The sequence below is a fragment of the Electrophorus electricus genome, chromosome 23 (genome assembly GCF_041902795.1).
Source record: "Electrophorus electricus isolate QZ-2024a chromosome 23, ASM4190279v1, whole genome shotgun sequence".
In the NCBI taxonomy this organism is placed as follows: domain Eukaryota; kingdom Metazoa; phylum Chordata; class Actinopteri; order Gymnotiformes; family Gymnotidae; genus Electrophorus; species Electrophorus electricus.
Window position 1 is genome coordinate 6,385,665 of NC_137519.1, and position 20,343 is coordinate 6,406,007.

Here is a 20,343-nt window from a genome sequence, read left to right on the forward strand (position 1 = left end):
TTGCACTTGGTCTGCTTGGCTTACCACACATTATTGGCTTTCAAAGTTTTCTTCCAGTATATCATATAACAAATTGCACATTCTTGTTTATGTGTATAAGGTTGTATAAGGTTTCTTCTTCAGTGTCCAGACTGTCCTATTTCAACCATTGTATTTATTTCATCTACATTGTTCAGGTTTTAGACACAGGAGGATGTTTCCAGTATAGTTTATTCATATAAAGTATGAGCAACATCTGTTTACCGCATTTCTCCACCAAAACGCCCGAACCGCCACCACTGCCAAAAAAATACCTGCAGCTCGTCTTACACCTCTCTCTCTCTCTCTAGCATGACCTTGGCTTCCAGTAGCTGCACACATCAGATTTAAAACCTTGATGCTCGCCAGAAGAGCCAAAAATGGACCAGCCCCTCCATACATGAGGTCAATGGTCAAATCCCGATCCGTAACACGAATACTTTAAACCTGAAGTACGGATCGGCTTGAAAAATCAAACTTCCAATCTCATGGAAGACAAGCATGGAGTCTATTTTCTGTCCTGGCTCCCAGATGGTGGAATGAACTTCCACTTGCTGTCTGGACAGCAGAGTCATTGTCTGAGATAGAACTCATGTATTTTGTACTTCTAGGCATTAGCACTGATCCCTATATTTCTATTCTAGTTCAGTATGCTAGTTTATTGGTATATTGGACTTTAATCTACTCTACTGGCTAGGATGTATTCTAGGGGTAAATGACAAAGCACTTTTGTAAGTCGATCTGGATAAGAGTGTCTGCTAAATACCATAAATGTAAATATAAATGCAAATGACCTGTTTACTGGATTTATGGATATATCTAGTAAAAGTGATCAGACATCCAAGTTCAGACACACACACACACACACTCACCAAATCAAAAAGTACTTTCATCTTTGGCATGAAAATGAATCCCTGTGGTTAAGCACAAAATGTAACACTCTCAAGAAAAATGTTATAAATAACAACGGCAATGATGGCATATTTTCATTTTAATGGCAAAATATTATTATTGTATACACATAAATGTGGCAGTTTCTTAGTTATGGATGAGGGCCAGGTCAAATTACATCTGTGGGATTAATTTCAAATGAAAAGTTAATTTACAGTAACTGAGTATCTCAATTAATTGAAATCTTCGCCATCTAAGACAGCTGAAAGTACAAAGAATAGTCTCTTCTACATAGCTCTAACTGATGCTTCTTAGCTCATCTTTCTTAATGAAGTCTGTCAATTCTATATAAGAGGCAGACAGTTTACTTAATTAGTAATATAACCTGATATCACCCCCCTGTGGATGAAAAGGTGACGTGAAGAAGCTGCTGCTTGTGCTGTTGCTTCAGATTGAGCAGGCCAACACCAGGCTGTGTAAACATTTTTTGTATAATTCCACCCATAATGTTACATCTTATTTTAACAGAAATCATTCAAGAAAAATAAAACATAGTATATTTCATTTATTTAATTAGTCCTTAAATTATATTGATAGAACAATATGTAGGCACTCTTAAATATGTAGGCAAAATAGGTCAGTTTGGCCAGTAAGCTAACTGTTTATTGTTGATGCGGAGAAACTTTGGAACAGCACTGCGCAGGCTTTCTGTACTTTGTTAGCTAGCTAGCTATAGTGAGTGGTAGATTCACCATTATTTGACATCCCGAATGCCCTCTGAAGCTGAAACTGAACGAGGTGAGTAGCAAACTAAGCACGTGCAAAGGCTTCACTTTAAAGCTTTCAGAGGATGCCTCCTATGTCCTACAACACGCACTTATACTACTCACAGATAATAAACCCACTATTCCAATATTCTGCTTGCACCCCTGCAGGATCAGGTTGTCGGCTATGAGGGCGAGATCTATTTGAGATGAAGTGGTCTAAGAACAGAGCAAGAGAACTGGAGTTCATGCTGGTGAGAGAGTTTGAGAAAGAGGGGGGGGGGGGTAATGAGTAAAGCAAGATATCCTGAAAGAAAAAAACAATTTACAATGTACTCAGATGACAACACTGTGTGTGTGTGTGTGTGTGTGTTCAAGCACACGTACAGAATTACATCTAAGTTAGTAAACTAATAGGAGGCTTGTCCATGTGTGCATGTCTGTATAATGTTTACAGGTGTATGATTTTCCCACGACCTCTGTGAGCTGTGTTTAATACCCATTCCTGCACTGTAAATCTCACAGTTTCATGTTTACATAATTCTGGCTCCTAATACTGATTTATGGTGTGACAGGAAATAGAGCACATCGTGCACAGATCACTGAGTCTCTTCAGGGCCGATGGGACAGGAATGGCGGATTACACGCTGGAGTTGCCAGGTGACGGACTGAAGATCTCAGACATCTGGGTTAACACTTCCTGGCTCCAACAGGCCTGGTTCAACCCACTATGGGTTTAGTACAAGAAGATTTTGGGAAGGACTTTGGTCAAAGGCTTGGTGACAGTTAGGTAGGAATGAGTAAGGGTTTGGTAGAGGCCTATAAGGCTTTGGTAGAGACCTATAAGGGTTTGGTATAGACTTATAAGGGTTTGGTAGGTGCCTGTAAGGCTTTGGTAGAGGCCTGTAAGGGTTTGGTAGGTGCCTGTATGGGTTTAGTAGAGGCCTATATTGGTTTGATAGAGGACTGTTTGGATTTGATAGGTGCCAGTATGAGTTTGGTAGAGGCCTGTAAGGGTTTGGTAGGTGCCTGTATGGGTTTAGTAGAGGCCTGTATGGGTTTGGTCGAGGCCTGTAAGGGCTTGATAGGTGCCTGTATGGGTTTAGTAGAGACCTGTAAGGGTTTGATAGGTGCCTGTGGTGTAAACGCTTATCAGCTAATATTACTAATGAATAGACTAAAGCTATTCATCTATTCGATATCTCTAATAAGTCACATTTGAGACACAACACATTTAGTAACACATCAGAGGTACAGTGTAGCTACAAGTGTTTTTTATAAAAAATTATAAACTACATTTCAATTGAAATAGCAATTTTTTTAAATAAATGTTATTCTAAAACTGCATCAGTGATATAAACAATTTCATTAAAATACAACATCAGATTAAGTACAGATATAGTATATCTGGAATTTTACACTTATGATAAGGAGTAATGCTACTCTTCCACATGTGTAATAATGTAAGCACACAGGTAAAGAACTGCAAAAATGTATCATTCTATTTAAAATGAAACACCACAGGAAGTAACAGCAAGGTTAGAAAGGCACTTTGAAGTTCTTTAAGAAATCAAATAATCTAAATATTAAGACACATATTATGCTGATTACAGTCTGATGGAGTCTGATGGAGTGGTTGGAGTGTGACAGTGGGTGATGTTATATGTGTAAGTGTTGGAGTGTGATGGTGGGTGATGTTATATGTGGAGTGGTTGGAGTGTGATAGTGGGTGATGTGATATCTGGAGGGGTTGGAGTCTGATGGTGGGTGATGTTATATCTGGAGGGGTTGGAGTCTGATGGTGGGTGATGTTATATCTGGAGGGGTTGGAGTCTGATGGTGGGTGATGTTATATCTGGAGAGGTTGGAGTCTGATGGTGGGTGATGTTATATCTGGAAGTGTTGGAGTGTGATAGTGGGTGATGTTATATCTGGAGAGGATGGAGTCTGATGGTGGGTGATGTTATATCTGGAGGTGTTGGAGTCTGAAGGTGGGTGAAGCTTTTCTCAGGTTCTTGGACTGTGCTGTAGATTGGAGTTTAGTCCTTGCTGGGTAATTTCACAAGACTGAGGTCATGTTATCCCCTGAGCAAATGTACTAACTCATGTAGCTTTACATGGATAAAAAAAAACTGCATTCAGCATGAAACAAAAAAACATATTTTCAAGACTTTAATTTTGAATAAAAAGTTTATGCTTACCCTCTAAAGCCACATTAGGACATGTCAAGTTTTAAATGGGCAGCAAGAGTTCCTCAAATACTTTTGTTTTGATCAAATTCACAATGTCAGTTATTTTTACAGACTGCTGCCTCATCAATATTCTGGCACCTTTTACCTAAACTGACCAGTAGAAATAACACCAGGTTACTCTAATCCCATGGGAACAGCCATCAGTGGCGGATATAGAAAGTTTTACATGAGTTGGCAATGGAGTGGCAGAGAATATTAGGAGGGTAGAATGTGTGGTGATTACAGATAAGTGAGTGAGGAATTTAGACCAAATTCAAGTCTCCTGTTTTATAAAGCACTAGACTGATAACAATATTTCATACAGCAGTAATGTTTTGTAGTTCTGATCAGTAAAAGCTACATGACAGCAATGTATAAAATGAGTAGCCATTACCATCTCTGTAATTTATATTGCAATTTCATATCCTGTACGAATTTATCATAAATATTACAAAAATTACAAAAATATTACAAAATATTACAAAGGTCTTGCAGTAAAGGATATATGACAGGAAGAATAATCCCAGTATTTAAAGCAAGCATTTACCAGTACAGTATAAACCATACTCACCTCATGAGAAAATAAAAATTCAGACTGAAAATCAAAATTACACCACTTTCAAATGCAACAATACAAACATACTTTATATATAGAATTATTTAAAGATGGATAATAACATTATTTGCTGTTGTTTTCAGATAATTTATGTTGTTTGCTAAAGAAGAACTTAGGAAAAGGGCTGTAATTATATTTATTTAGTCAGTTGACTTTATTGTATTATTTGCTTCAGAAATAACTTACACTCCATGTGTAACAGTGATACAGACATAATGAACTATGCCATTTGCATAGCCTACTGTGGGGAGACTTTTGTTTTGGTGCTGTTCACTGTGGCGTACTCTACTTCCTCTCCTTGATTAAGAGCCTTTGGCAGTTGAACAGTGGAGTAGAGCACTTCCTGTGTGTGGGAGTGTGTGAAATGAACACTGGAGTAGTGAACTTCATCCTGATCATCTGAAGATACTGTGGAGTCACAGGTCTTAGTCAGGGCTGAGATATTATCATATACAGGAGCAGTGTCATGCTGAAAGAGAGAGAGAGAGAGAGAGAGAGAGAGAGAGAGAGAGAGCGAGAGAGAGAGAGAGAGAGAGAATGAAAAGGTTTCTCTGGAAGTAACAATAATCAACATAAGCACTAATGCTGGCTGCACAGTCCACTATGACATGAGACCCATTAAGAACAACTGCAGTGATCTGTTGAGTCCCTCATTTAAACTCACATTTGTGCTGGTCTCCTCACTCCTTCTGCTGACAGCTGCAGATCCCCTCCTGGTGGAGAACCACAGTAATAACATCACCAGCATCACACTCAATTCTCCTGCATTAATCTAAGCCCTCTACAGTTACTACAGTCTGGGGAAAGTGAATTTAACCCTGTTGATACTGTGTGACCCTATATTGTAAACATCAGAGCAAAGACTCTCTGGACTGAGCAGGAAACAGCCTACAGCATTGGCAGGGTGTGTAATATCAATGTGGCTTCAGCTTCTTACCTCATCCATAGACAGACAGCAATGAGAGTCAGAAAGAAAACCACAGTGACTCCAGAAGCTGCGTATGTCCCAGCTGGGTTCCCTGCATCAGGAAGTAGAGGGCAGCATGTTAGACAGACGTGTGAACATTCTCGCGATAGAGAGGTGAAAACAAACCAGAACAGATGCTCTATGAAACTGCTCATTAGTGTGCTAGTAAAATTTCTTTCTTTAACCACTGTAGCCATTGAATTCGACCCATAATGTACCTGTTGGAACTGAATATTCTGACGAGTCCATTGATCCAAATTGGTTCTGAGCTGTGCAAAAGAAAAGTCCAACTGCTCCTGTAGCCAAAGTTAAATTGGTGCTGTTTCCCAACAGTATAACACCACTTCCTGTCTTCTTGTACCAGGAGTAATTACTGATGGGGTTGGAGTCACTGTAGCACAGCAGTGTCACCGAGTCACCAGACACACAGTCAGTAACAGACGGAACTCTGGGAGGGTCTGAGTAGGAGAACAGGAATTAAAATAAATACGCTTAAAATGTCATTTAACTTATTATATTCATAACACAAGAGGATAACACAAAGCAAACTGCACCTACATAACACATCCAGCAGGGTGGTGGTGGAGTTGTGCTGTCCCAGCTGGTTGTGAGCGGTGCAGTAGTAGAGTCCACTGTGCTGGGAGCTGATGTTGGAGATGCTGTAATTCTGGCCTGTTGGCAGCAGTGTGTCTGCAGCTGCTCTCTGCTTAAACCAGGAGTAGGTGAGAACAGGAGGGTTTGCCTCACTGCTGCAGGTCAGAGTCACTGAATCTCCTTCCACTCTCTCTCCAGAGGGAACCATCAATGCTCTGGTGTTTCTAGGGGGATCTGAAAACAAACACTCAGTGTTAAAATTAAAGCTCAACTCTAAATCCAAACAAACCTTAATATCTGTAACTTTATATATACATATATATTAATGGCCCTATTTTTGGGGTGTTTATCAACTATCCTGATAAGTGTCATCTGTGTCATGAACTCGGGTCACCTTCCTAATGTGCAGATCGCCATACACCTACCTGGAAACTCACCAGCTTCTGATTCACACACTATTCAACACACACGATCCAGTTCTCCTGAATGATCACCTGTCCTACCTCTGCCCCGCCTTCCACCCTCTCTCCTCCAATCACCTTCCTCCCTCTCTCCTCCAATCAGCTTCCTCCCTCTCTCCTCCAATGATGTTCCTCCCTCCCTCCTCCAATCATCTTCCTTCCTCAGCTCTTCATATACCATTGGAAGGTTGCTGGTTCAAGCCCCACCACTGCCAGGCTTCAACTGTTGGGCCCCTGAGCAAAACCTTTAATCCTCAATTGCTCACGTTGTACTCAGTCATAATTGTAAGTTGCTTTGGATAAAAGCGTCAGCTAAATGTAAAATGAAAGAACATTCGACTATTCCGACTTGCTTTGTTGCAGCCGCACTGTTTACCTTTGTAGCTCATTTTCGTGTTTAGACTGCCGCTATTTGATCTCTCAGTGTCCTCAGGTTTTGTCTGCGTTACACTCTCTCTCTGTAGGGGGGCTTCTACTCTCTACAATTGTCCGTGTTTTTCGATGCAGCCTGTCTGTGTTTAATTAATGTCAGGGGTTTTATAGCATCAATTGTCATTCAGAACTCTGGTAATTCTCTATTTTATATTGATATCGAAGTGCTCATTGTCAGACTTATTTTACAGTGGGCATGTGTTACTAAATGGTTTTGAACCCAGTTTGAGTCAGTTGTAGTTGCTTCCAAAATTAAAGTCGCTTAATGTATGGGCTGTTTTTTCTAGCCTCTTTATAACACTAGACACTCTGACAGTGTTGTGACCTGGGCAGGGTATTTAAATATATAAACACAGCACATATACTGTGCATCCATACATATATACTTCACATGTACAGTATTAATCATACCTTATATGTATTTATATGTTACATTTAAAACATGTTGAATATGTTGTTTCATTAGGGTATAAACTGCACCTACATAACACAACCAGCAGGGTGGTGGTGGAGTTGTGCTGTCCCAGCTGGTTGTGAGCGGTGCAGTAGTAGAGTCCACTGTGCTGGGAGCTGATGTTGGTGATGCTGTAATTCTGGTCTGTTGCCAGCAGTGTGTCTGCAGCTGCTCTCTGCTTAAACCAGGAGTAGGTGAGAACAGGAGGGTTTGCCTCACTGCTGCAGGTCAGAGTCACTGAATCTCCCTCCACTCTCTCTCCAGAGGAAACCATCAAAGCTCTGGTGTTTCTAGGGGCATCTGAACACAAACACACACTGTTAACATTAAAACTAAACTCTCATACACAGTCTGGTTAAGAGATTCTTATACATTCAGAAGTTATAGTTGATAACTGTGAAACTACAACAGATAGCATCATCACCATCATGAGCTGTAGTAGTAAGTATTGATTGTAGTGATGTTTCTGGTTTATGATTAACTGACTTTATTAAATGCATCAAGACATCATGATTTTCATATGTAAATTCTCCACTCACACACAGGAGGAGAGAGGAGGTTCTCATTGCCTTCAGTAGCACAGCTATAACTGACTGCATCCCTAACTGCAGATACAGAGCAGGAGACAGATGTGCAGTGAGACACACGCTGTCCGTTCTTGTACCAGATGTAGGTGGGGTTGTAGGGCAGAGTGCAGGTGGAGCTGCAGCTCAGTGTTACTGTCTGTCCCTCTGATCCTGGGACTGCTGGAGAGTCCACATTCACCTTCAGGCCTGTATGGGAGACTCTCATAAGTGTCTTCAGGGCTCAACACACAGATGGTGAACCATGTGACACTGCCAGACACAGAATACTTATCTTACCTGTGACAGAGAGAGACACACCAGCAGAGCTGTCTGTGTGTATCATGTAGGGGGCTTTAAATCGGAGGAGATATTCTGCTGAGTCAATCTCTGTGAGATGTTTCAGTCTTAGTGTGTTCACATTAGCTCTGTGACTGAAAACCTCCACTCGGTCATCAGCATGACTCAGCTCTTTGACCTGTGGGTGGAGTCTGGCGTACCAGGCAGGTTGGGGGGTGGGCTGCTGATCCGGGAAGGTGTAGTAACCGCGTATGTCCACTGATGAACCAATCAGAGCACAGATGCTCTGGGTGACGTAAGTTACACTCCAGCAGCTGTCCTTTCCATAAACACCTGTAACACATAAACTGAGTAAATCATATCTGAACAAGCAGACTACCAGTTCTTTTAAAGTCAGTTGTATATAATCAGAAGCTGGGAGACAAGACTTGTCTTGTGTCACTTGTCTTGTTCTCAGGGAAGTTGTGCCAAGTTTCCAGTGGGCCCTTTCATGAATGACCTGTTTTTAAAAAGGGCAAGTAATGTCAGTATATTTTGTGCATATTTATACAATTACATATCAGGCTTTATTGTGTTCCTAAGTGTCTGCATGAACACTACTTATAAGTGCAGTTACAGTATAGGCCCCTCCTTTACGCCCTCATCCATGTGATGCCTCTCGCCATGTTTGATGTGTTGTTGTCCTCGGTTAACGTGTCACCGTGTGTGTTGTGTTTACACTCCTTTCCTCACATGTTGCCATGTCCCCCTTTATTACTCATTAGTGTGTCTCCAGCTTCACCTGTTCCTCATTTCCATCCCTGTGAATATTCCTTCTGTTTCCAGTTTTTATTTACTAAGTAATTTACTGTTTATTTACTAGGTTTTATTACCAGTTATGATTGACTATGTGGATGATGGTCAATGTGTAAAGGCTTTAGCATTTAAATGGTCCTCTTATTTTTACTTTTACTTTTATTCTTTTACTTTAATTTTTGCCATTAAAAGACTTTTGTGTCTTTGTTTGGTTGTTTGGTTGTTTTGAGACTCACGCCTGCATCCTGTCACAGTAAGAGTCTAATAAAAAATGTAACACTTGCTCTTTCGTCAAAACCAGGTCACCCATGAAAGAGGCCAACAGAGGTTATTATTATTATTATTATTATTATTATTATTATTATTATTATTATTAGTTACATTTATATAGCACCTTTCTCAAACTCAAGGTTGCTTTACAAATATTGCTTTTTTTTCTTTTTTTTTCCAAGAACAGCAGTGGTTGATTAAAACTTCCAACTGCCAATAATATGTATGTAAACATAAACACAGTGGATTTAAAAATTAAACGCAGTGATTTATGGAAAAACATGTAAAAAAAAAAAAAAGATTCCAAAAATACCTTAAACACTTGAAAACTCTTAAATTGAAATATATCTAAAAATGCTGTAGTTGTCTTATGTCTTAGCCATATGTGACTCAGCATGAGTTCACTGTAATCTAGTAGAAGTTGCCAGTGACACAGAGTGAGTGCAGTTTAAAGTGAGGACAAGAGCAAGAGACAATGAGAACACAAACAAAACACACTGATGTAGTACTGCTGAACCAGCTAGCCAGTGCCCACAAATGTATAGAGCCCTCAACAGTGAAAGGTGCTTCCCAGCTACTTATAAAAATGTAGGCAGAACCAGCAGCAAAAAACAGCAAAAACAAACAATCAAACAAACAAACTTTTTATCTGATAGAAGCTGCCAGTAAGGTGCTGACAGAGTGATGAGAGTTTAAAGTGAGGATCTTACAGACAGCAGGAGAGCGGAGCTCCTCATATCCTCTTACAGCACAGGAGTAGCTGCCTGCATCCTCACTACTGCCATACACATACAGTCCATTAGTGTTCTGGTTATATACAGGCTGTCCATTCCTGTACCAGATGTAGGTGGGGTTGTTGGGCAGCGTGCAGGTGGAGCTGCAGATCAGGTCCTTTGGACTACTTCTGTCTGATACTGTAATCTTCAGATCTGCAAGTGATTATAAAAAAATGTCTGGTGCTATTTTTAATGAAAAGAAAATTATTATAGCTTACTAAACTTATTTTTAAATTATACAACATTACCTGTGACAGAGAGAGATACTCCAGGATGTCCAGTGTATTTCCCCGCAGTACTATCAGTGTGGAATCTGAACCTGTATGTGTGAGCGTCACTCTCTCTCAGTTGAGTGACTGTCATACTACAGTCATTCTGGAAGCTCTGTCTATACTGCACTCTCCCCTCATACTCCTCTTCCTCTCTCACATCCACAGGTTCAACACCAACCTGCTGCTCTGTAATGAACCAAAATGATTTTGTGACCTTCTGGTTATTAGGGTAGGTATAGTAACAGTGCAGGTCCACAGATGAGCCAATCAGAGAGCAGATATTCTGGCTATAGTAAGTCACACTCCAGCATCTCCAATTATCTGTAGAAACACCTGAAACAGAAACACTAAATGAAAAACAACTGAAACACATCAGTGTTATAGCAATAATACTCTGAAACCAGTACCAGTCAGCAATGTACCATATAAGTGTTTCCTCTAATCAGATACTGTTAGTGAGACAATGAGAATGCAGTTTAAAATAAGGCCCAGAATTCATAAGTATTTTCCTAAGAAGTATTTATAAGAGCATATACAGCATAAAAATCTTATAAAAGTGTATTACTAACAACTGCTCTTTGATCAAAACCAGGTCACCCATGAAAGAGGCCAGTAGAGGTTGACTAAATGTACACAGGGAACAGGATTGTAGTACAGTCAGTCAGCTGGCCTAAGAGAACAGTAGCAATACCAGCAGTGATACATTATAGCTAACTGACTGTGAAATGTTAGGTACAGATATGCAGTAGATGTATTTAATAAAGTGATCATTTAGTGTGTAAATAAAACATACATACATGACTGAAATATACTTACCGACACCTGCAAAACAGAAACTAAAATATATCAGCAATTAAGTAGCATCAAGGTCTCCTAGCCATTGTTAATCTAACAGTAGATGCTAGTGAGTTTCTGACAGAGTGATGAGAGTTTAAAGTGAGGATCTTACAGACAGCAGGAGAGCGGAGCTCCTCATATCCTCTTACAGCACAGGAGTAGCTGCCTGCATCCTCACTACTGTCATACACATACAGTTCATAAGTGTTCTGGTTATATACAGGCTGTCCATTCCTGTACCAGATGTAGGTGGGGTTGTTGGGCAGCGTGCAGGTGGAGCTGCAGATCAGGTGCTTTCGACTACTTCTGTCTGATACTGTAATCTTCAGATCTGCAAGTGATTATAAAAAATGTCTGGTGCTATTTTTAATCAAAAGACAATTATTATAGCTTACTAAACTTATTTTTAAATTATACAACATTACCTGTGACAGAGAGAGATACTCCAGGACGTCCAGTGTATTTCCCTGCAGTACTATCAGTGTGGAATCTGAACCTGTATGTGTGAGCGTCACTCTCTCTCAGGTGAGTGACTGTCATACTACAGTCATTCTGGGAGCTCTGTCTATACTGCACTCTCCCCTCATACTCCTCTTCCTCTCTCACATCCACAGGTTCAACACCAACCTGCTGCTCTGTAATGAACCAGAATGATTTTGTGACCTTCTGGTTATTAGGGTAGGTATAGTAACAGTGCAGTTCCACAGATGAGCCAATCAGAGAGCAGATTTTCTGGCTATAGTAAGTCACACTCCAGCATCTCCAATTATCTGTAGAAACACCTGAAACAGAAACACTAAATGAAAAACAACTGAAACACATCAGTGTTATAGCAATAATACTCTGAAACCAGTACCAGTCAGCAATGTACCATATAAGTGTTTCCTCTAATCAGATACTGTTAGTGAGACAATGAGAATGCAGTTTAAAATAAGGCCCAGAATTCATAAGTATTTTCCTAAGAAGTATTTATAAGAGCATATACAGCATAAAAATCTTATAAAAGTGTATTACTAACAACTGCTCTTTGATCAAAACCAGGTCACCCATGAAAGAGGCCAGTAGAGGTTGACTAAATGTACACAGGGAACAGGATTGTAGTACAGTCAGTCAGCTGGCCTAAGAGAACAGTAGCAATACCAGCAGTGATACATTATAGCTAACTGACTGTGAAATGTTAGGTACAGATATGCAGTAGATGTATTTAATAAAGTGATCATTTAGTGTGTAAATAAAACATACATACATGACTGAAATATACTTACCGACACCTGCAAAACAGAAACTAAAATATATCAGCAATTAAGTAGCATCAAGGTCTCCCAGCCATTGTTAATCTAACAGTAGATGCTAGTGAGTTTCTGACAGAGTGATGAGAGTTTAAAGTGAGGATCTTACAGACAGCAGGAGAGCGGAGCTCCTCATATCCTCTTACAGCACAGGAGTAGCTGCCTGCATCCTCACTACTGTCATACACATACAGTTCATAAGTGTTCTGGTTATATACAGGCTGTCCATTCCTGTACCAGATGTAGGTGGGGTTGTTGGGCAGCGTGCAGGTGGAGCTGCAGATCAGGTGCTTTCGACTACTTATGTCTGATACTGTAATCTTCAGATCTGCAAGTGATTATAAAAAATGTATGGTGCTATTTTTAATCAAAAGAAAATTATTATAGCTTACTAAACTTATTTTTAAATTATACAACATTACCTGTGACAGAGAGAGATACTCCAGGACGTCCAGTGTATTTCCCCGCAGTACTATCAGTGTGGAATCTGAACCTGTATGTGTGAGCGTCACTCTCTCTCAGGTGAGTGACTGTCATACTACAGTCATTCTGGGAGCTCTGTCTATACTGCACTCTCCCCTCATACTCCTCTTCCACTCTCACATCCACAGGTTCAACACCAACCTGCTGCTCTGTAATGAACCAGAATGATTTTGTGACCTTCTGGTTAATAGGGTAGGTATAGTAACAGTGCAGTTCCACAGATGAGCCAATCAGAGAGCAGATTTTCTGGCTATAGTAAGTCACACTCCAGCATCTCCGATTACGTGCAGAAACACCTGAAACAGAAACACTAAATGAAAAACAACTGAAACACATCAGTGTTATAGCAATAATACTCTGAAACCAGTACCAGTCAGCAATGTACCACATGAGTGTTTCCTCTAATCAGATACTTTTAGTGAGACAATGAGAATGCAGTTTAAAATAAGGCCCAGAATTCATAAGTATTTTCCTAAGAAGTATTTATAAGAGCATATACAGCATAAAAATCTTATAAAAGTGTGTTACTAACAACTGCTCTTTGATCAAAACCAGGTCACCCATGAAAGAGGCCAGTAGAGGTTGACTAAATGTACACAGGGAACAGGATTGTAGTACAGTCAGTCAGCTGGCCTAAGAGAACAGTAGCAATACCAGCAGTGATACATTATAGCTAACTGACTGTGAAATGTTAGGTACAGATATGCAGTAGATGTATTTAATAAAGTGATCATTTAGTGTGTAAATAAAACACAAATACATGACTGAAATATACTTACCGACACCTGCAAAACAGAAACTAAAATATATCAGCAATTAAGTAGCATCAAGGTCTCCCAGCCATTGCTAATCTAACAGTAGATGCTAATGAGTTTCTGACAGAGTGATGAGAGTTTAAAGTGAGGCTCTTACAGACAGCAGGAGAGCGGAGCTCCTCATATCCTCTTACAGCACAGGAGTAGCTGCCTGCACCACTATAGTCATATATATACAGTTCATTAGTGTCCTGGTTATATACAGGCTGTCCTTTCCAGTACCAGATGTAGGTGGGGTTGTTGGGCAGCGTGCAGGTGGAGCTGCAGTTCAGTGTGGTTCTCCATCTATATGTGTTTGGTCTCGTAACCTTCAGATCTGCAAGTCATTTTAATTAAGAAGCTTTGGTGTTATATTTATAAATAGTATATAGTTAACTAATCTTATGTGATTACGTGTGACAGACAGAGATGCTCCAGGTTCACCAGTCTAACTAAGATCCAACTGCAAGACACGTTTGCTTAGTAAGTTCAGACTATGTTGCTGTGAGTGCAGATGGTACAGTGAAGGGACTGGTGTTTGCTCAGCTCTTGTAAATGGTTCTGTCCAGTTTCTTACATACACACTATTGTAAATGTAGTCAGTATCACTGCTCTGTTGAAACTGTTTCACCACCTTCCTTCTGTGTGTACTAGTAACAGAGAATCAGGTGAATTATCCGAGCATGAAATATCACACAATCTCATGTCAGCTCTGACCAGACTAGACTGGAAGGGATAAAATGACTGAATAATTAAAAATGTAATAATATCCATATAAAAAGAATAACACACATGTGGCATGCAAATATGTAGTTTAAGATGGATTGTCTTAATATGGCGAATATTGAATAATACTGAACTTCTGTATTAGCATTGAGGTTTCTTGCATACTTTGTTTGTGTGTGTGTGTGTGTGTGTGTGTGTGTGTGTGTGTGTGTGTGTGTGTGTGTGTGAGAGAGAGAGAGAGAGAGAGAGAGAGAGAGAGAGAGAGAGAGAGAGAGAGAGAGAGAGTGTGTGTGTGTGTGTGTGTTCTATGTTTTATGTTTGTTATTACCTGTAACAGTTAGAATAACTCCAGATGAAGCAGATATCCATTCACTACTCCATATTCTAAATCTGAAGTTATAAACTCCAGAGTCACTTACATTCACGTTGTTCATTGTCAGTGTACAGTCATTCCACCGTGTGCTTACAGACACTCGTCCTAAATATTGAGGGTCTTTACTCAGGTCTTGTGGTTCTCCATCAGATCTCTGGACCTGATACCACTCTCTCGCTCTCGTTCTGGAGGAACTAGATGTATATTTGCAGGGGATTTTTACTGTAGATCCAGTAAGAGCACAGAGGCTCCGAGAGGAGAGAGCTACACTGTGCTGAGACTGAGCTCCTGAAACACACACACACACACACACCAGGATTATAGGGGTGAGTTTACACTCTTATCTTTATCTGAGTGTGACTGTCATGGTGTGAATGCTGCTGCTGCTGCTGCTGCTGCTGCTGCTGATGATGATGATGATGATGATGATGATGAACACAAACACACATTGGCATTAGAACCACAAACAGGACTCTGCAGTTTAAAGAACATACAAAGCAGTGCACTGTTGCAACATAAACAAATAGATACTGGCGATGGAGGCATGCAATTTAAAGGTGCAAGGAGGTGGATTTTGTAACAAATCTTAAATCCATTGTGATCTTTATATATTTAATATTTTCTAATTTTTTTCTGAAGTGATTTTTTAAAAGGCTCAATTCTGGTTGACGTGAATCAGATCTTATCTGAGGAAAATGTTAGAGAAAAATTAAATGGTGGCTTGAAAGGGCAGTGGTGATTTGCAGAGAGATCAGAGAGAAATATAAATAGAGATTTGAAAAATAGGTTTAACTGCCAGTAAGATGAGCAACACTGCTACTGAAATATTTCCTACCATTACAAATATCACAGTATTCCCCTTTGGACAAAATGTATTTAAGTTTAGTTTTTATTTTTAATCTGTACTGTATTAATATGTAATGAATATATTCTCCAAACTAAGCTTGGTCCTCTGCTAAGACTAGAATGATGATACAGTTACAAATTTGTAAGAATATTTCTAAGAATAAGCCAGAGTTGGGGTTCATTTTAAGGTCAGGACTAGAATCAGGGTTCATTTTAAGGTCAGGACTAATATCAGGGTTCACTTTTGTACTCTTTATTACAACTTTATTCAAGCAGAATCTAATGACATCTCTCTCACTTGTTGTAATTCCCTGCAGGGTTTTGTGAGATCACACTCACATCTGTTGGCATGTGCAGTCTTTCACTCCGTTCTACTCTGTTCATCACTGGTCAGTGTGTGACCACAAGACTACTGCTGACAGGACATTATTGCAATGGCTCATTCTCAGCACAGCAGTTACACAGGCATGATAGAGGCATGGAAGTGGTATCAGAATCAGAATCAGAATTTGCCAAGTACAAAGTGTACATAGAATTCTCTTGGTGTTTAAATAAGATTAAGTACACTAAGATAAATAAAGAAAGATAAACTTCATAAAAACAAAATCTAAACTATATATACACACTATATGTAACCTGTATATGCATGACTACATATAAACTATATATCTTATACATAAACTATGTATAACATAAAAGACAAGTGCATTCGCACACACACACACACACACACACACACACACACACACACACACACACGCCCACACACACAATTTGTTCTGCAAAGCAAACTCCATTAACAGCCTTAATGTCACGCCCCCCTCCTCAGCTCTCTCTCTCACGTGATGGGACATTCCACGTGGCTTTGTGTTTGTTTTCCCTCGTGTAGGCGTGTCTCCACGTGCCCTTTGTTTACTTCCCTGTTCCCACATTTCCACACCCCCCTTATTAGTGATGTTCCTCGCTTTCATCTGTGTCTAGTTCCTTCCTAATCAAATACCACGCTGTTAGTATTTTCCCTTGTCCATTATTATTGTCATGTTGTGTAACTGTTGTGTGTCCCTTTGTGTAAGTTCGTACTTGTATGTTGTGTTTTTTTCACGGTGTGCCCCGAGAGCCAAAGGGCGAGGTGCAGGACGCACAGACTCCATCGACGTGGATAAACATTTATTAACACACAAAAACAATGCACTCACATACAACATCAACGATGAACACGAAAACATTTAACAATGACGATGCTAACATTAACATCAACAACGACCAACGATTCTGCACACTATGAAGAGGGTTTAAATACATACAAACAAGGTGCAGGTATGTGCAGGCGTGGTTACAGACAAACAAAACCCTCCCACTGCACGCTGCGGGCCAAACCACGTGATTAGTGAGAGGCGAGCGTTCCGTTACAGTTCTCGACTTCTACTTTCGTTTACATTAAACATTGATTCGCTTGCATCCTGCCTCATCACACTTAAACAAGGTTAGGACCTATTTTATATTCTTTATCCAAGACCATCCAGGGTAATTGTCTTATTATATCAATATACAGTATAAAATATGTTGTTATATAATTCAGATTAGACATTTTGAGTTCATTTCAACGGTTACGCAAAAGAGGAGATTGACCATCAGCAGTTATGTATGTGCATACATGTGGAGTATTAATTTGTTTTAGCCTATTATTAGTAGAATATTAAAGCATATAAAAAATTCAGCAGACTGTGCATGGGCATTAACAACACATTGTAGCCACCTCTAGACAACTCTTTGCTACCTCTGGGACTCCCCAGTTAAAACGTCCTAGAACCGCCTCTGCATGAAGGTGTGGTGTGCTGTGATAGCCACAAAGGAATACAATACACTTTAATACAATTAAAACATTCAGTATGGAACTTTGTACAATTTTGAATAGACACACACACAAAAACACACACACACACACACACACACGCACACACACACACAGTAATATTAAAATCTTCAGTTTAGATGTGCAGGTAGTGGGAATTTCCAGGTGCAAAAAGTTATTTGGGATCTCAAATTGTTTGCAGTTATTAAAAAATCTGGGATTTTTCTTAAGTAGCTTTTCACATATTTTAGCTATACCCACCTGTTAAAATTAATAAAGTTTCTACCCTATTCAAGTTCCCACAAATGTACATCAATTGTGTGTATATATACACGGGATAACATGATGAATATCTGATGCCAATAGAACACCATTAGAGCTTCATATCTTTACTCTCTTCACTCCAGCCAACAACAACATCGCGAGCTCATCAGGTAGGCACCTCCCTTTGGTGGGGATCATTGAATTAAGCCCAAGACACCTCCAGGAGGCTCAACAGTGAGATCTGGTGTCCCTCCAAGCTCATTTTAAACCAAGCTGCACCTCTTAAACACTGTGCGACTAATAAACACAACTGCACCTCTTAAACACTGTGCTAATATTACTGTAAAAACCATGATGGCCTTTCCGGTGACTAAGGCCATACCCAGCCCCACTGGCACCATTAATGCACGCTCAGTGCTGCCAGTTCCACTTGGCTATTACCTTTAAGCATTCTCTAACACCAATCCACCCTGGGCTGCCTGGTGACTAAAGCTGGCACCATCAATGCCTCCTCAATGCCACCAGTTCCATCTGGATCTACCACTTTACACCATGACATGACAGCCTCATCCATTCTGCCTTTATGGGGCATTACCCCAACCAGACTGAGCTCTCCTTATCCACAACCACTGACTAGCCCTTTCAGCTACTTCTGACAACTCCTTCACAGCTACTGCCAAATCTGTGCCGAACTGCACAAGTTATAATGTGGCAGACTTTGTGACAAATCCCCTAACACCTGTCTCTACTGGTCTTATATGTGCCTCCCACCTGCGTTCTCTCACCTCAGACACTGCATCTTCAAATGAAACTGTAAGCTCTCAAAATTAAAGCATCCGGATTTTTTTATTTTATTTTATTATTTTTTTTATGAGTACCACACCATGTCCAGCCTCAACGAGGTTAACACAGTACATTGTGGGACCTGTAGTTGTTTTATTTACATCAACAAACAATTTCCAGTCTCGTCCTTCACCCCATCTACCAATATTTAAAGCCAATGCTCATTCTCCAACACGCTCAACTTCTCATACAAACCTAATCGCTTTATTAGAAATTCCACTCAGCAATCTCTAGACATTTACTATCAAACACTATAACACTCTTAAGATCTTGATTGTGTCTCCACATGTGACAAACTAAACTTAGATGCTGATAAAATATGCTTCAGCGTGCCAAACCCTACACATAATTTACACTTAGGGTCTTGGCCTACCCACTGTCCATTGTCAAAGCAATATCATGCGTGCCCAAAAAACAAAATAAAAAATAAAGGAAATATTCAAAGTTTACCTGCGAGTAACATGACGATTGTTGCTACTGTAATATTTCCTGATGTTCGGAAAGACATGTTTCACACACTGGTTCACACCGGTCACACAGAAGTGATACTTGGAGCTCCAGTAAGTAATAACTTTAGGCTAAATGCTAAATTTAAGCCTTAAATGAAGGTCTCTGCTACTTTCTTGTCTTCCCGACTATAACGGCCGTGACCTCAGTCCTGCTCCTCCTCACACATCCTACACTGGGAAGATGTTGTGATCTTGGTTACTGTCAAACAGCAAAGACACGGAAAGTGTGTTGTGCATTTAGCAGAGCGTTTGTTCATCACACCTCCCCCCTATTTTTAGCTTATAACTTCTTCCTTTTTCTGTTCTCAAGACCACAAAACTCATTCAAGTGTGAGAAACCTTTTTTCCTTTTTGTTTTTCTACTCATTTGCTTTGTTTGTATGTTTACTGATAAGTTAAAGATGTACTAGTCTGCCCTGGTATCAGGCTTGGCCTCTCCTGTGTCCTGCATCATCTGTTACACCAGATGCCACATCTATCACTTCTGTCAAAGTCCCTGAGGTCAGGTTTGAGTTTGATCAGTCTGACTGGTAATGGAATTCTGGGTATTTCTTCTACCGATTGACCATAAATTATGTCTTTGGTCATCATGGCTGCCAGGAGCTCGTAGTCACATACGTTAGTCCAGACTTTCCTATAGCAGAAGCTGTGAATATATTTAGGTCAAATGTCTTCAAACAGGAACTCAGCAGCCATATAGATGAGAGGTGGGCTTATCTTACACTATCAGACAGTAGAGTGTGAATACAGACTATTTATACCACTTTAGTCTTAACCACATGCCCAACTCATACCAGTGAAACACACGGCTGCTGTACTGAACATTTATGTGAAGATACAAGAATTTTTATTTTGTTATGTTTACTATGGTGAGTAAATAAAGTTTGAAACCACTTTTTCTATTGTAGCCACTTAATTTGAAGAAATAGGAGATGAAATATAAAATAGAAATGAAATATAAAATCCAGAGTTTGTTGTTTCCAGATTTTCTTTTGTAAACTGTTTTTGAAGTAAATAGTAAAGCAAGCAATATAAAGACGTTAATCAGCTTCAGGGGGGCGACAGTGAACTCAGGAAACTGTTAATGTACTGAACACTAGAAAGCAGCACAGCACAATGAGTC

At 39.9% G+C, this 20,343-nt stretch overlaps 1 protein-coding gene across 1 annotated transcript; it reads right to left on the minus strand.

Annotated features, from left to right (window-relative positions):
• Positions 1 to 2,986: 2,986 nt before the first annotated feature.
• LOC118240427 (uncharacterized) lies at positions 2,987 to 19,431 on the minus strand. The gene is made up of 17 exons (XM_081706283.1): positions 19,162 to 19,431; positions 14,862 to 15,194; positions 13,926 to 14,144; positions 12,953 to 13,309; positions 12,640 to 12,858; positions 11,667 to 12,023; positions 11,354 to 11,572; positions 10,381 to 10,737; positions 10,067 to 10,285; positions 8,292 to 8,624; positions 7,968 to 8,201; positions 7,459 to 7,728; positions 6,046 to 6,315; positions 5,706 to 5,945; positions 5,458 to 5,539; positions 5,185 to 5,233; positions 2,987 to 4,989 (listed from the first exon to the last, which is right to left on the minus strand). Exons 1-17 carry the CDS (start codon positions 19,217 to 19,219, stop codon positions 4,759 to 4,761), a joined length of 4,047 nt encoding a protein of 1,348 aa, XP_081562409.1. The 5' UTR covers positions 19,220 to 19,431; the 3' UTR covers positions 2,987 to 4,758.
• Positions 19,432 to 20,343: the final 912 nt, after the last annotated feature.